General features: G+C 43.5%; 1 protein-coding gene across 3 annotated transcripts in view; it reads left to right on the plus strand.

Annotated features, from left to right (window-relative positions):
• The window catches only part of ADAMTS17 (ADAM metallopeptidase with thrombospondin type 1 motif 17), a 318441-nt gene that overhangs the window by 158615 nt on the left and 143926 nt on the right, over nt 1-15900 (plus strand). For all 3 annotated transcript variants that reach the window (XM_041753209.1, XM_041753210.1, XM_041753211.1), the window contains exons 9-10: nt 1973-2113; nt 3934-4084. In XM_041753209.1, coding sequence (XP_041609143.1) covers nt 1973-2113; nt 3934-4084 — 292 coding nt within the window. The remainder of the gene's footprint in view (nt 1-1972; nt 2114-3933; nt 4085-15900) is intronic.

Here is a 15900-nt window from a genome sequence, read left to right on the forward strand (position 1 = left end):
ATTTTAGCTTAAGCCATGAAGATGTTAATTTTTTCATCAATTTTACGGCAAAGGTGAAAGCTTTTTCTTTGAGAATGCATGTCTGCCGACTGGATGTGCACATCACATGCCTCACACAAAGCCACAACTATAATGAAATGAGTCAGAATTCCGGTTTCTTTTTCTTTTTTCTTTCTTAGATGGAGTAGGACATAAAAGACCCTTGTGAAGCAGTCCAGGGCAGATATTTACGATTTTTTCCCCTTCATCTTTTACACTTGTCTTACCCACCCCCAATTTGGCAGTGGTCAATTTTTAGCTACTAGCTAAGTTATTTTCATGAAAATAACTACTTTTGTTCTCATTTCATTGATTAAAACAACATGTAACCAGACATATTTGTTGAAATAACAAGTATTACTGACATAAATAGGTTTGAGAATAAATACAATTAAGCCTTGGTTAAGTGTACCCTCACCGCATATGAGCAGCAGCAACGTGTGGGTGATCAGAGAGTGCCCTGCCACCCCAGAGACTGAGGAGCATGAGTGCCAGGCAGTGTATCTTACAGAGGACGCGGAGAGTTTTGGTTAATCTAACTCCGCATGGTGGTGGTGAAGGTTGTGTCTCATAGGAAAGAGTATGGAGTGGCTGGAGGGCATGCAGAGTAAGAATACAGGCAGGCCTCTGTCAAAAGACACCAAAAGACACCTTGATTAAGCAGCAAGCAGGGAGAATGGATGGAAGATGGTCAGAGGCAGATGAAGGAAACTGGGAAAAGTGGCTCTGGAGAAGCCTTTAGAACCTCTTTTTATAATTATCTCTGTTTGTGTCTTCTCACCCAGGCTGGCAGTGATCTGAGGTCAGGGATGGCATATTGTGCACTATTATTTGTTCTCTTTCTAGTCCATTAGCTGGCACTTGGGAAACCTCTAATAAATATTTTTGAATGAAGGAAAGTGTATGTTTTCTCCATTGAACTTGTTGACAAAGGATGGGCCTCCTTTGGCAGTGAGACTGCCCTGGAAATCACAGGTCAGCAAAGCGTGGGCCATCTGATCATGTATGTTCTGTGACCCAGGTTATCCCAGTGACAGCATAAGTGCAAACTAAGATCATCAGTTCAGCTTATAGTGCATTATAGTGCATGGTCAGCCACACACGTCTAGACGGGTGTCCTGGTATCTATTAGGTACGACTGGGCAGGGAAGGTGACAGGTCTGATCTTGGTGAATCCAGGTATAATGATGTGTGAAAGATAGAAAAACCACATTCTTCACTGATACAAAGATTTGCACCCATGATATTATAGAAGTCAAAGTCTTGGATGGTCTCCACTAGACTTTCACATAGTGACTTCTCCATAAGGCAGCAAAACATTTCAGTCATTAACATGGACATATTTTAGTATTAAAAAACAAGTGTAATCATCAGAAACTTGCAGTTTAAGACCTATAATATCTGAACCTATAATATCACAGTTAATTCTATATTAATCCATGTTCGGGTGCCATCTGCCTGCACTCTCCTTGTTCCCAGGGAGCATGAGGAGGGAGTTCTATCACTGTGGGGCAGCCAGGGCAATGAGGGGTCCTGGGCTAGGGACAGCTGGGCCAGAAGCAGAGCCCCCAGTGTTCTGAACACGGGTGTGCAGTTGTGGGTTCTGGGGAGCTTCCCTCCTGCAGCAGCTATATAATTCTATATTAACTGTGATATTATAGGTTCATTTATTCATTTATTTAACAAATGCTGTGGTATTCCATTTGCTCTATCAGTCTTCATGCATGAAGTAAGGAAACCATTGCTCTGTTTCTCTGTAAGCTCATGGCTTTTGGTCTGCTCTGTTGAGAGTAGCCAAGTACCGGGCATCAGCCTGTGTTACTCTTGGTCTTTCAGATTTGACTTAAGTTAGCATTGTATGCTGGAACCTGGAACTGGAGATGAAAGCCTGTAGCATAAGTGTCCCTCTCTCCTCTTACTTTCCCTCGGGCAGCTTGGGGATGAACCATGACGATGACCACTCATCCTGCGCCGGCAGATCCCACATCATGTCAGGAGAGTGGGTAAAGGGCCGGAACCCCAGTGACCTCTCTTGGTCCTCCTGCAGTCGTGATGACCTTGAAAACTTCCTCAAGTAAGTCCTTGAATCATTCTGTACAATCACTACAATAGAAAGTACTTCCAGAAAGCACAACAATTAGAGTCTTAGCAAGTGTGGGAAGGAGAAATGAATCTCTTAGAACTCTGAACTGGCCTAAAGAGGTACAGAACCTCCCATATCTGGCCCAATTTCCTCCCAAGTGTGTGTCTTGTATGATGCTGGGCACCCAGCTGCTATTCATAAATGCTTTGTTGATTGACTGAATGTCAACAGTGACTGTATCTTGAAAAGAACCCCACTTCATTTCTCTGAGGTATTTTGACCCTGAATGGATACTCCCTTAACAGCATCCCTTGGGTGCTACAGAAAAGGACATTTCCTTAGTGCTGAGGCTGTTTCCCTTAATGGGGAGCGCATTTTCTGGGGAGCAGGGCTTCCTCACCTCCCTCACATGTGGGGATAGGCTCTATCTCACTGGCACTTTCTTTGCAGAATGTATCTGTACCATTCCACTTGCATATTTTTACAGAAGAACTGGCTATCTGATTTTGGGCCTTTGTCAAAGTCTTAGCTCATGTACTGGGAGGGTCCCTTAGTGTCAAGACCTCAGGGATAAGCTTACAGATTTGATGCGCAGATCTAGATCACCTCATTACTTAGTTGGATTCATCTGTCCACTCCATGGAGATGAAAGGGACTCAAGTGAGTCTTCCCTTTCTATAGAGCTTTGCAAGCTCAGTAACACATTAAAGCACCTAGTGAATTCGGGATGGAGCAGCCAAAGGCGTCACTCTGCCTGCTGTCCTCATCCTGGGTCTTCTTTCATTACATCTCCTGTGGGTGGAGAAATTAGGTGGTACACATGTCTTAAAAATGGGCTTGTTAGTTTTAATATAATCTATTTCCTCCTGAGTACTTGTTATCACTTGTTATCACAGAATCTTAATGAAATGTTGTAAGCCACTTGACATTGTTTCATTTTTCCTAGAAGGGTCAATGAAACAAGGTAGGGTATTTTCATTTGCTCATTTACATGTTGCTGATCCCATGCCTTTGTTAAAGTGTTGTGTGGGTCTGAGTCTGGGAGAGGTGGGCCAGCGTCAGCCTGAGTGTACTTGTGTGTAATTCTTTTCTTCAAGAATTTTGGCAAGAGGCTGGGTTTCCTTTCCACTACCATCTACCTTGTTTGGGGAATTGAGAAGTCAAAGCATTCTAGTATATAACCTCATAATGGAGCCATAGCCTCACAGCTCCCCCAGTTTAGTTTCTCAGAACTGTTCGCAACATCTGTGGACATTTCTACCCTGGTTGCGATCCTGATGTCTTTTGCAGATTGTGCCACCAGCCAGCTTTCAGGGATGGAACACATATACCAGTCAGTGACCACAGCCTGCCACAGGCCCTCCAAGTGAATCTGCAGAGTTGGAAATAAACACTTTGTTTTTATTTGAAATAAAACAAAAACAATCCTAACTTCTATTTTTTTTCTTCACTCTTAGTAATTTTGCTCAAAGACATATTCTAAGAAAATACCATAGGAATCTATTTCAAAAGCATTTTCATCCAAGAAAGCTCAACCTTGAGAAAAGTACATTAGCCTCATGGGTGTTATTCTCAGGCCCTTTCCTAGTTGCTAAACTCCCATTGCCTTTGCAGTAAAGATCTACATTCAGCCAGGTAGAAAAAGAGCAAAAAGAGAGAGAGGAAAAAAAGCACAATCTACATATCCAATGCCTGAGTCATCTTCCATAGGTAATTTGGAGATGCATCCTTCTTGCCTTCTCTTGACTGACAGAACAAACACCTGAGCAGTATGTACACTTGCAAGTCAACTTGCCTCTTGGCCATTTCAGGTCGAAAGTCAGCACCTGTTTGCTGGTCACAGACCCCCGGAGCCAGCACGTGGTGCGTCTCCCTCACAAGCTGCCGGGCATGCACTACAGTGCCAACGAGCAGTGCCAGATCCTGTTTGGCACCAACGCCACCTTCTGCAGAAACATGGAGGTAAGCAGCCACCAGAGGACTGACACAGGAAGGAGCATCTGGCTTCTGTCGGAGGATACAACTATCCATATGCCACATACAAACATACACACACATATGTGCATGCACATTTTCACTTACGTTGGCCTACATATACGTACACCCTCACAGGCAGTTGCACAGATGCACACATAGAGAGCCTCACACCTAAACATACACACTTCCTCACACACAGGCAGCTTTATAGGGGCACACTTCAGAGTCCCTACCAACAAGAAGAACCTAATGTTTTGTTTTAATCCAAAGGCATTTCTTTTTTCTTTCTTCTTTCATAGCCTAATGGCGTAACATGAAAAATTTAGGACACTAGGGAAAAGAAAATTCACCCATCCTCCTTGGAAGTGATGTGATGTCACCCGATATTAAACCCTGGGTAGCTATGGAAAGCAGCAAAAAGCCGTGAAGTGTTGGAAAGTGTCAGGTCAAGAACATCTAATAAATAATAAATTGGCTATTTGATAGTAGCGTCAATAACCCTGTTAAGATGTTACCATTCAGTGAGCAATGCTCATGTGTTTTGTCCTTTGCTACCTAATGTGTGAGTCAGATTAGCCCTCACCACGGGCTCTCTGGATTACTCTCCCCAGTGTACAGATGGTAACACCAAGCATCAGAGGTTATGCAGTCATCCAAAATGGCTTGGTTAGTAGAAAGTAGAGCAAGGATTTGTCTCAGGTCTGTTTACCCACAGAGCACACACTTTCTCACTATACTGTAGACAGCAAGCTGTGGCCTGGCCACCCCTGGGGATGGAGGTGCCAAGATGGATGTGCCAGGACCTGGGGCAGTGCCATCTCCATGCCATGGCCTAGGGGAAGGCCAGAGCAGCCTATATTCTAGCTGGCAGTTGGCTCAGGTAGGGGAGCAGAGCCAGAAGGACAGAAGCAGGAGAACTAGGTAGGGTGGGGACATGTAGGACTCAGGAGACACCCAGTGGAAGGGCTGTCCTGGTGTTGGAGCTCAGGATGGCATCGAGTCCCAGGGAGGGAGCCTGGAGGGCTGGACAGGTTCCCAGAGCAAGAACCCAGGGCAAGACCAACTCCAAGACAGACACACGAGGGACTATGCCTCCAGAATGAGACCCTAGGGTCACAGGCAGCAGAACAAGTCAGCCTGGAGCCCATAAGGCAGGACGCTGCCCCTCAAGGGCTTCCTGGCTCTGTGGGAGTTGGTTCAGGAAATCGGGGCGAGTCCTCAGGTGGAGCATTGCTTGCCCTTGTTTGGGGTGCAGAAGAGGGTTTCACCTCAAAACCAGTCTAGCACCTCCTGCCAGCTGTTTCTCCAAAGGGCATTTGTTCACAGCCTTGTCCTGAATCCTCTTCCATCCCCCTGTGGAGGTGCCAGGAAGGGTCCTTTCCAGACCTTGGTAATGGAGAGCCATCTCCCACCTTACACCCCAATGCCTCGAACCTGGAAGGTACAAGGACACCTCTATGGGGAAATGCAGTGAGCTCCAGGATGAAATCATCTCTGGCAGTCTGCCACTGGCGTCTGGTGCTTACCATTGGCCTTGACCATTAATACTCTCCTTCGTATACCACGTGCTAGCCAGGAAGCACCTTGTTTGCCTGTCTCAGCCTTCAGTCCTTAAAAGTACCTGATGGCCCAGAGTCATCAGAAAGGGCAGCTTTCAGAGGCTCCTCTGATGATGTGGTGACAGCACAAAATCCATATGGATGGAACCCCAGGAGAGGACCCTGAGCATTCAGGAAGAGTAGAGATGCCCTGGGCAGCCAAGGTGGAGAAAAGGGAGGTGCTCAGCTGAGTCACAGGGCACAGAGCAGCCACTCAGCTCACTGTGGGGGTCTCCTCAGGGTTGGTAGGATGTTGCAGGCCAGGCTGCACTAGCCCAACCAGGGGCAAGATGGACAGGGGGCAGGGGTGTGTGTGTGTGGAGGGGAAGCTGGGCAGAGATTGCCTCCCTCCTGAGAACTGCAATCAGTCATATTTGCCTCTTAGGACCCAGGCAATTGTATACCAGTTGGGCCAGGAGGAGGGATAAGAGGAAGGAGATATCTATACTGGGAGCTCATGATTTCCCAGGCAGAGGGAGTGCTTAGGAAGGGTCAACTTTCCATGTACTGGCACAGAAACCCTGGCTATAATTGTCGAGGCAGAGGCTTTGAACCACGTTTAACAGATGAGAAGACAAAAGCCAAGAGAGGTTAGGTAATGTTCCAAGGTCACCTGGTCAGGAAGAGGGGTGGGCTGCAGACTAAACCCAGGTGTGTGTATAACCGAGGGAGAAAAGAAATGCCATGTATAGTCATTTAAAGACAAACCCCAAAAGGGAGGAAGGTGACCTGGTATTTCATTTTCCTTTGCTAGCATCATTTTGTTCAAAGAACATGGCGAAATGTCAACAAGCACTGATCAGCTTAGCTATGTGATTTTTTCTTTTGCCCTAGAAGCTTAAGATACAAGTATATAAAGTGAGATCTTCTCATTTTGTGAGTTACAGGAAAGCTGAGAATGAATTGCCACAGCTCAGCAGAACCACAAAATATATTTTCCCACTTGCCTTTTCTTTGAGAGTTCTTCAGTACTAAATAAAATGAAATGGACGTTTTTCTCCCCAGTACCTAGCCAGAGTGAAGAAGCACCTGTCAGCACGTCTGACTAGATGACCTGCAGCCTCAGGGAACTGGCAGAAATTTTCGGCTTGCATGGCGAGGGTGCTTCCTTCATTGTGAATCTCACAGTCAGATGGTGGTAACTTCACTCAGGAGAAAAATGTCCTGCTAACCCACAAGAGGCACTGCTGGAAGGGAGAGGCAGAGGCCAGCTGGGGACAAGATCTTTTGCGAGTGCTGCCCTAGGCCTGGGACACACCATAGGACTCAAAGCCAAACTATGCAGCACACCACTATGGGGTTCTTTTTGTTTATTTGTTTGTTTGTTTGTTTGTTTTTGATTAATTAATTTATTTGAGAGAGAGAGAGAGACAGCAAACGGGGAGAGGGAGAGAGAGTCTTAAGCAGAGCTGAACACGGAGCCCAACCCAGGGCTTGATCCCACGACCCTGAGATCATGACCTGAGCCAAAATCAAGAGTCAGACACTTCAACTAAGCCCGCAGACGCCCCCCAACTAAGGGATTCTAAGCCTTGTTTTATCATCTGTTTACTCATGTTATACATTTATGGGTCTATGTTTCAGCTGGTGTTCAGTATAGCAGAAGAGCAAGAGTGTTGTTTCTTTCTTATTCCCTGTAACACTGACTTTCTGGTGTGGCTATGAGCCGCTTCTCCTCTTACTTGTCCTCACTTCATTCGGCATCCCCTTCACTCACTCTGTTCCAGTTAAATTGCCTTCCTGCTCTTTCTTGAACTGGCAAGGCATGCTATTGGCAGGAATACAACACACTCTGCTTCATGCTGCCTGCATCCTCTCGCTGGACACTCTTCCTCCACTTGTCCCTGTGACTAGGTGCCTCATCTTTTTTTGAGTCTGGGGGGCTTTGTTTTTTCAGAGGTAACCTTCTTAAGGAGGCCTACCCTGACCATGCTATTTCAAATTTTAATTTGTATTCCCCGTAAATCAAACTCCAATTAAAAATATATATATATAACAAAAAATTTTTTTAAATAAAATTTTAATTTGGTAAGGGGCGCCTGGGTGGCTTAGCTGGTTAAGTGTGTGACTCTTGATTTTGTCTTGGGTCATGATCTCGGGGTCATGAGTTCCAGCCAACATACATATAAAACTCCATCAAATTTTTTGCAGGGATCTATTCCTTCCTGTGCCTTCTTTCCAAGGCAAGAAATTGTTCAAAGCAGCACAGTAGATCTGGTGGTGAGTGACTGTAGGCTGGTTCTGGTGACCATCTCTGTGTGTCTCTATGCTGTGCATTAGTGCCATCATTGAAATCCAAGGCTCCTGGTGAGTCACTACACATAAGGTGCTGAGAACTGAGTCTGTCACAGCATCAGCACTGAGGTATTTGAGCTGATATTTGTGCTATTATTACTTTTCTGGAAAACACTGACTCCCATCCAGTGGAACACAGAACTAATCTGTGTACATCTGTAGGATCAGCATTTCTCTGTATCGAACTTCTCAGGATCATGAAAAAATTAAGCATTATATAAAACCTATACTTTTCTGGCAGCCAGAGACATCCAGAACCAATCATAAAGGTCTTTTAATCCAATGCCAAACTGATCTTTATAACCATTACTATTCTTTAATTCCCTTGAGGATTGAGTTGGATCTCATATAATGAAATGACCACAGTCCCAATTTTGCCTTTAATTTCTTATTCTGACTTCTGCCTTTGGCCAAGATGAAGTAACAGGGACCAGATTTACCTTCGCACCTGCAACTAAGCAACTAAGAAATCAAATGAACTATATAAAATAGTGATTTTTCATGACATTGGACATCCAACAAGAAAGAATTGTGATCCTTGAGAGATGTCAAGGACATAAGGTGAGCCCTCTGATTATCCTGGCTTACTTCCTAGACAGTCTCCAGGCTGTGGCACAGAGAGGGAGAACAGAGAAGAAACAAGTCTTCTTGAGTTGAAGAAGTGGAACTGGGAGCACAGAGAAGCCAAGGAAGTTAGAGTTCACATAGAGAGGTACCACAGAATAAAAAGCTTTATAAAGAACCTCAGAAATGTGCACAAGAGCTCCATGAATCTTTAGCTTAGTACTCAGCAATGTACATGTGAGAAGACTACCCAAGGCCATCTGAAAATATTAGAGGAAACAATCTCTGGAACTCATGTGAAGTGCACAGAAGAGTGTTGCATCAGTAGTGTGGCAAAATTAGCCTTATCCTGGATGTTGGTCTAGTGCCACCTAATAAAGTTTAAAAGCAAAATCTGAAAGGATCAAACTCTTACCAGGTGACTTAACCAGGTCCTAGAAGAAAGCTCAAAAATATTTGTAGAGATAGAAGACCATCCAACACTTAATAAAATAAAACTCACAATGTCTAGCATCAAATAAAAAATTACCAGGCCTTCAAAGGAGCCGAAAAGTACATCCATAATGAGGAGAAAAATTAATCAATCAAAACTAACCGAGAAAGACACAAAAGATAGAATTAACAGACAAGGGCATTAAAATAGTAATTGTAACCATTGTCCAGGTTCAAGAAGGTAGCAGAAAGATTGAACATGTTAAGTAGAGATATGGAAGACATAAAACAGATGCCAAGGAAACCTCTAGAAGTGAAAACTATACTATCTGAAGTGAAAAAGACCCTATTGCTAGGAAATGAGAGATTGCAGAAGTGATCAGTGAACTTGAACACAAAGTGATTAAAATTATCCAAAATGAAACATGAGAAAAAGGACAGATAAGAAAAAGAAGACAGTATCAGTGAGCTATGGGTCTTCAGGTGGCCTAAGATGTATATGCAGATGATACCCCAGAAGGAAATGAGAAAGAGCAAGGACAGAAATATTTGAAGAAATAATGGCTAAAAAAATTTCCAAGCTTGATGAAAATGATACACCCACACATCCAAGAAGCTATGACCCTCAAGCACAAGAAACATAAACAAGAAATCTAGACCAACGCTTATCATGATCCATTTGCTTAAAAATAATGATAAAGAGAAAATCTTAAAACAGCCAGAGTAGAAGTTATGAACACATAAACAAAGGTAAAAAAGATGGCATATCTCTCCTTTGAAACAATGCAAGCCTAAAGATGGTAGAGCAGCATCTTTAAAGTACTGAGGGAAAAAAAGCCTGTGACCTTAGAAATCAACCCCCAGCAAAAATGTCTTTGAAAAATTAAGGTGAAATGGAGATTTTCTGTTTTTCAAAAGCTAAAAATATTCATTTCTGGCCAACCCATACTGTAAGAAATATTAACAGAAATGTTTCATGCAGAAAGATAATTATAGTAGATGGCAATATCAATTTACACAAAGAAATGAAGGACCCTGGAAGTTGTGACTACATGGGTGAATATATGATATACTTAAATATACTCAAATATCTTTAAAAGATCATTGATTGATTAAACAACTGTCTTAAAGAAAAAAATAAGAATACAGTCATGGTCGATGCCCATGTCCTAATCCCCAGAACCTGTGAGCTTTACCTTAGGTGGCTAAAGGGACTTCTCAGATTTTATTCCATTAAGGATCTTGAGATGGGGATATTTCCTGGATTATCTGGATGGGCCTGTTATAATCAGAAGAGTCCTTACTGAGAGGGGGGCAGGAGATCAGAGTAGGTAGTAGGAGACATGACAGCAGAAGGAAGAGGTGGGAATCATGCAAGGAGGTGGCCATCAGCCAAGGAGAGCAAGGCTGCCTCTAGGAGCTGGAAAATTCAGGGAAATAGACTCTCCCCTCAGAGCCTCCAGAAGGAACCAGCCCTGTGAAAACCTTGATTTAAGCCCATTGAGACTGATTTTGGATTTTCAATCTCCAGAACTGTATGATGAGAAATTGGCATTCTCACGAGCCACTAAATTTACAGCAATGTTTGTTAGAGAAGCAGTAGGAAACACTAGTAGCTTTGCCATGGGAAACCAGTACAGTAATGTAGAGTTTATGACATTCATAAAAGTAAAACACATGATATTCACATAGAGGCCAGAACAGGAGGAAGGGTCAGATTCTATTGTAAGGTTTTTGCACTATATACTAGATAGAATAATTGCACAGAAAGAAACTATAAATCAACCAATAACTAATACAACAAAGTTATAGCTAATAAGCCAACAAATGAAACAAAATGTGAGCATATATTACAGTGACCCCTTAAGCATATTAGAACTAGGTTATGTAAAGGTGGGTTGTAAGTGCACGTTTCATGTTAATCATTTATACTCCATTCTGCTAAGAAAATGGTGCAGTTGACATTAGGGCCTCTGCATGGGGAGTCTCCATGTGGCCCTCGTGTGCATCCCATTTCTCCAGCTGTCCAGTTCTTTATAATAATCACTCCCATGACATCATGACCTGTTAAGGATCTCCAGTTATTTCAGAGGGGACTGTGATGCAGAATTCTCAGTAAAATTCTCCAAACCACATGAGGCCCCCTTTAATAGGCAAAAAAAGTTACTACTTTCTAGATACAGTGAAAAGAAAAACACTCCCAGTCAGGAATTTTAGGGGAATGAATATCACAAAGCCATTACAACTCCAAAAATCTGGAGGAACCTCTTCTTTTACAAACCACACTCACACATGACAGTTGGGAACACTGTCCATGTTTTCAGGTTCAGGCTCCCCCAAAGCTTGTTGATGGTGAGAACTTCACTGGCAAGCCCCTCAGCTGGCATGCCTGTGCAGAGTAGTAGGGGGATAGGTTGGAAAAGTACCTAAACATCAGTGAGGCAAGTGGGGGGTGTGTGTGTGTATGTTTTAGAAATTTCTAGAACTTTAAGCCTATCACACACAAAAAAACAATAAAACGTAACAGAGGTTGGACACCACCAAAGGAAGAAAACCACAAAATACACCAGTGTTGAGGAGTTGAACATTTTCTTATTCTTTTTCTGGAATACAGACCCATAAAAATAAGAAGAAAAGAAACTGGGGAGATTATATTTTGAGAAAAATACTAACCACCATGACTACCGGTGAGAAGAATTTTCATTTTGCTTCTGCCTTTTATGAGGAACAAAAGCTTATCCCTGGCAGAAGGTAGAGGCCTATCGTCTCAGAGGATTGTATTTTTCATGGACACATCTTTATTATTGTACAGAAGCAGGGGTTCTGAACCAGGATCTGCAGAGGTAGATTTCAGAGGTTTTGTGAACAAGGATAATGAAAGTTTATTTTTCTCCAATCTGTAACTGACATGAGTACAGTTGACCCTTGAACAACACAGGTTTGAGTTATATGAATCTACTTCTACATGGATTTTTTTATATATATAAATACAGTACAGTACTATGAATGTATTTTCTCTCTTTTTTTTAAGATTCTATTTTATTTGAGAGAGAGAGAGAGAGAGAGAGAGAATGAACTGGGGAGGAAAGGCAGCAGGAGAGGGAGAAGCAGGCTCCCCACTGAGCAGGGAACCTGAAGGGGGGGGGGGGCTCGATCTAAGAACCCACCCAGGCGCCTTTGAGTGTGTTTTCTCTTATGATTTTCTTAACATTTTCTTTTACCTAAACTAAATTTTTTGTAAGAATACAGTATATAATACAGGTAACATACAAAATATGTGCTACTCAACTGCTTATGTTATTGGGAATGCCTCCAATCAGCAGTAGGTGATTGGCAATCAGGTTTTTGGGGAGCCAAGAGTTACATGTGGATTTTCAATGGTGTCAGGGGTCAGCAATCATACATCTGTGTTGTTCAAGGGTCAACTGTATTTCCTTCACCCATGGATGTTGGCAGTAAGCCACAACAGTCATAGCACCCATGACTGTCGGGATTAAGACACCCAGATAGTTCATACTGCGTGACAGTTGTAGCTGCTATCTCAAATTATCATTTAGACTCACCACTACTTTAAAATTACAGTGGTTAGGGGTGCCTGAGTGGCTCCATCGATTAAGCATTTGATTCCTGATTTCCGCTCAGGTCATGATCTCAGGGTCATGAGGTCGAGCCCCACATTGGGCTCCCTGCCCAGTCAAGAGTCTGTCTGTCCCTCTCCCTTTGCTCTTCCCCCTACTTGTTCTTTTGTCTGTCTGTCTGTCTCTCTCTCTCTCTCTCTCAAATAGATAAATAATCTTGAAATTACAGTCGTTATTAGACCCAGAGCCAGATGTTCTAAGGTAATATGTTGACCAAAAAACACATGGGTCACTGTGTTACAAGTTGGTATTTATTTTTGTATTTTGGATGATCCTTAAATTTAATTGTTTCCTTAGCAATCTTAAGAATTTTATAATTATGCATTGACAAATATTATTCTGCAAAGGTGTTTACAGGCTTTAGACAGAATTTTAAATACAGAACCTCCTTCTGACTGGGACTTTGTGTATGTTCTTTGACACAATTCATAGGCATTTTAAGATCAATCAAAATTATAAGCCATTTCCTCATTCAAAGGCATAGGGTAAATGACTTTGGAAAAACAGTTGCTTTGGGAGCAGCCTCGCCTCAAATACTAACCAGATTTCTTGCCTTCTTAAAGATTTGCATACAAGAGAACCAAGAAAAATTAAAACACAGTCCATTTTCATGTCTAGGGCTCTGGAGATCCCCACACCATCACCATTACATCTTTCATGTCTGTCTGCAAAATGCTGGTATTGTAAGGCTCAAAGCTGTCTATGGAAATATGAACTACCAAAAAAAATTGGCATCAATAGTTGGCATTTCTTGCAGCAATTATTGGCAAATATAGCTGTCTCCTCTTTTAGCCAATGGTAATGTGATGTTTTTAATTCAATAAAGCATTTAAGAAAGTCCAAACATAAAAGTTATAAACACTGGATGGTAAATATTTATTACAAAGGGGAAATGAACTTTACGCAATTAACTCAATCCATCTTCTTTATGATTACAAGTTCCTCCTGTCTCAGGAAAGTCACTGGAAAGCATAGTCACTATTTAATAAGACTTTAAAGCTATTGGGGCTCAGCTATCCTGCTGAGTGCAGCAAGGGGTAAGAAAGCCCAAAGTGTAGGTATCGCCAACTGAAAGGAAGAATGTGACATTGCTCCTGGAGACCAGAGCGGGAAGTGGGGAGTTAGGACAATGTTCTGACAATGACCACAACCTCCTAAAGCCCCCACCCTTTTCCAGCATGAAAGATATATATCCGTCCCTGCTCATCACCCTGGTTCCTGGAGATTCTGAGTTGAAAGTTGCTATGTAACGACCACTTGTCCCTTAACCCTACAGCCTTCTTGGCAACACATTCCACCATGGTTGCCCTGAAAGTCTGCACATGATCCACCCCACCTGGAAAGGAAGTTAGTGTGGGAAGTGATGAACACCAGCCTTATAATTGACCTGAGCAAGAGTGTGCCTATACATCATGGCATTTGCAATGGACAGAGATGGGCCTATCGTGCTTGCTTGCTTGCTTTTTTGTTTGTTTGTTTTTTGTTTTTTGTTTTTTGTTTTTTTGAGTATCGAGCACAGAAGCTGTAGGCCAGCTGTTTCAGGAAGGCGAGAGTGTCTGGAATGATAATAGGCATTTAAGGGTCTTATGCCTTCTTTCTACCTGTTATTTGCTCTTCCCATTTAGTTCTCTCAGCTTTTCAGTAGTACAGTGTGGAGGTGCTCTTCATATCACATGGTGTTTAAGAAGGTAGTCTCCTAAGTCAGACACCCAGGGTCATGTCTTGCCTCTGCCTCTTGAGTGAGCTACACAGCCTCTTCTGCCTCAGTTTTCCAATCTGCAAAATGGGAAAAATGGCTCTACTTACATATTACATAGGGTTATTCTGAGGGCTGAGTAACACATGAGTTAGAGTACTTAGCATGTAACATGCACTCAGTAAAGGTTAGCTGGTACCATTTTTTTTTCCATCCTGGAGCCAGTGGCAGAGAGGACACTGTTTAGCTGACAGTCTTGTTGGCTGGTCCTTTTCCACATCTTTCCTTATGCTGTTCTTGACATTCCTTCTGCTACCCTGGGAGCACCAGGAATTAATGTGAAGTGTCCAGTAGCTCTGTCTTGGCACAGCCCCAGTCCCCGGGATGCAAAGGCTCTTTGCAAACTTTCCCAAATCCCACAGAGATTTTCACAGGCATCTTGATGGCTAGAGATCCCTGTGGGGTCCAGGAAGCTCAGGGCATCAGAATTCCACCTGGAACTATAGGTTCTTTCTCTCTGATGTTGGTCACTTCTCAACTGAGTGGGTCATTAGAAGCTCCTCCTGAGGATATCAGAAGTTTTAATGCCCTCCTTCAGATCTTTGGCCTTTGAGTCTCTAGAAGACAGCTTTCCTGGGGGATCTCGCACTCAGTGGGGCTTGGGAACTGCCTATCTAAATGAAACCTGCCCCTTTAATGCTGCGTACCTGGCCAGAGTGGATGGCTGGCCCAAGCCACAGCCTCTCCCTGCCCCTCTCAGACAGACAGGGCCACGCGGTAGGATGTTGGGTTGGGTGCCAGGTTGAAAGCTCTCCTGCCTGCCTTAGTCTCAGTCTCCTGCCCAGCATCTGCAGCCTCTCTCAAAACTGTTGGGCTTTGGCAGCAGATGGCCCCAATTTTCCAGAAGTGTTTGGAAGTTTACAGTAGACTGCCTCCTCAGAGAGCTCCCCAGACTTTGCAAGTTGTGTGTTATCTGCCATTTCTTATCCCTGATCCCCTCCCTTTGCTAGCAGATGCCCGAGGACCCTGGCCCTGTCTTCACCCAGCAGCCTCCCCCCTTCCCCCCCACCCAAAGTGGCCCCAGCCAGGTAACCATCTCTGCAACCTATAGGACATGGAAGGAGTGACCAGCCTCAGGACTCAGGGAGCCTTCCAGAAGTGGGGCTGGCATTCCAGCCGGGGGGAAGGCTTCAAACTGCAGTAGTACTTGTGGAAAATTTAGATTAGTAACCTTTTCATCCAGCTCTTATTTTATCTCCCTTTTGGCTTGTGTTATCAGCAACACATTTCTGAGGGTTTTTACATAACCATCGCCTTCAGTACGCTTTGAGACAGAGCTGTTCTCCAAATACTTCATGGGTGCCCAGTAAGGGAGAGAATCAAAACAACCTTCCCAGCACTTAAAACGGTCACCAGACACCACCAGTTGAAGAAAAATGGTAAAGCTTTGAATGCACGAACAGTGCTGTCTTAGGAGGAACTCAGACCTTGCCTGTGTTTTCACAGTATGCCAGGAAGGAAGCTTGGCATTGGCTTATTTGTCACGCAGCTGCTGGAGACACTCTGCTACAAAATGTA

The sequence above is a fragment of the Vulpes lagopus genome, chromosome 4 (assembly GCF_018345385.1).
Source record: "Vulpes lagopus strain Blue_001 chromosome 4, ASM1834538v1, whole genome shotgun sequence".
Lineage (NCBI taxonomy): Eukaryota > Metazoa > Chordata > Mammalia > Carnivora > Canidae > Vulpes > Vulpes lagopus.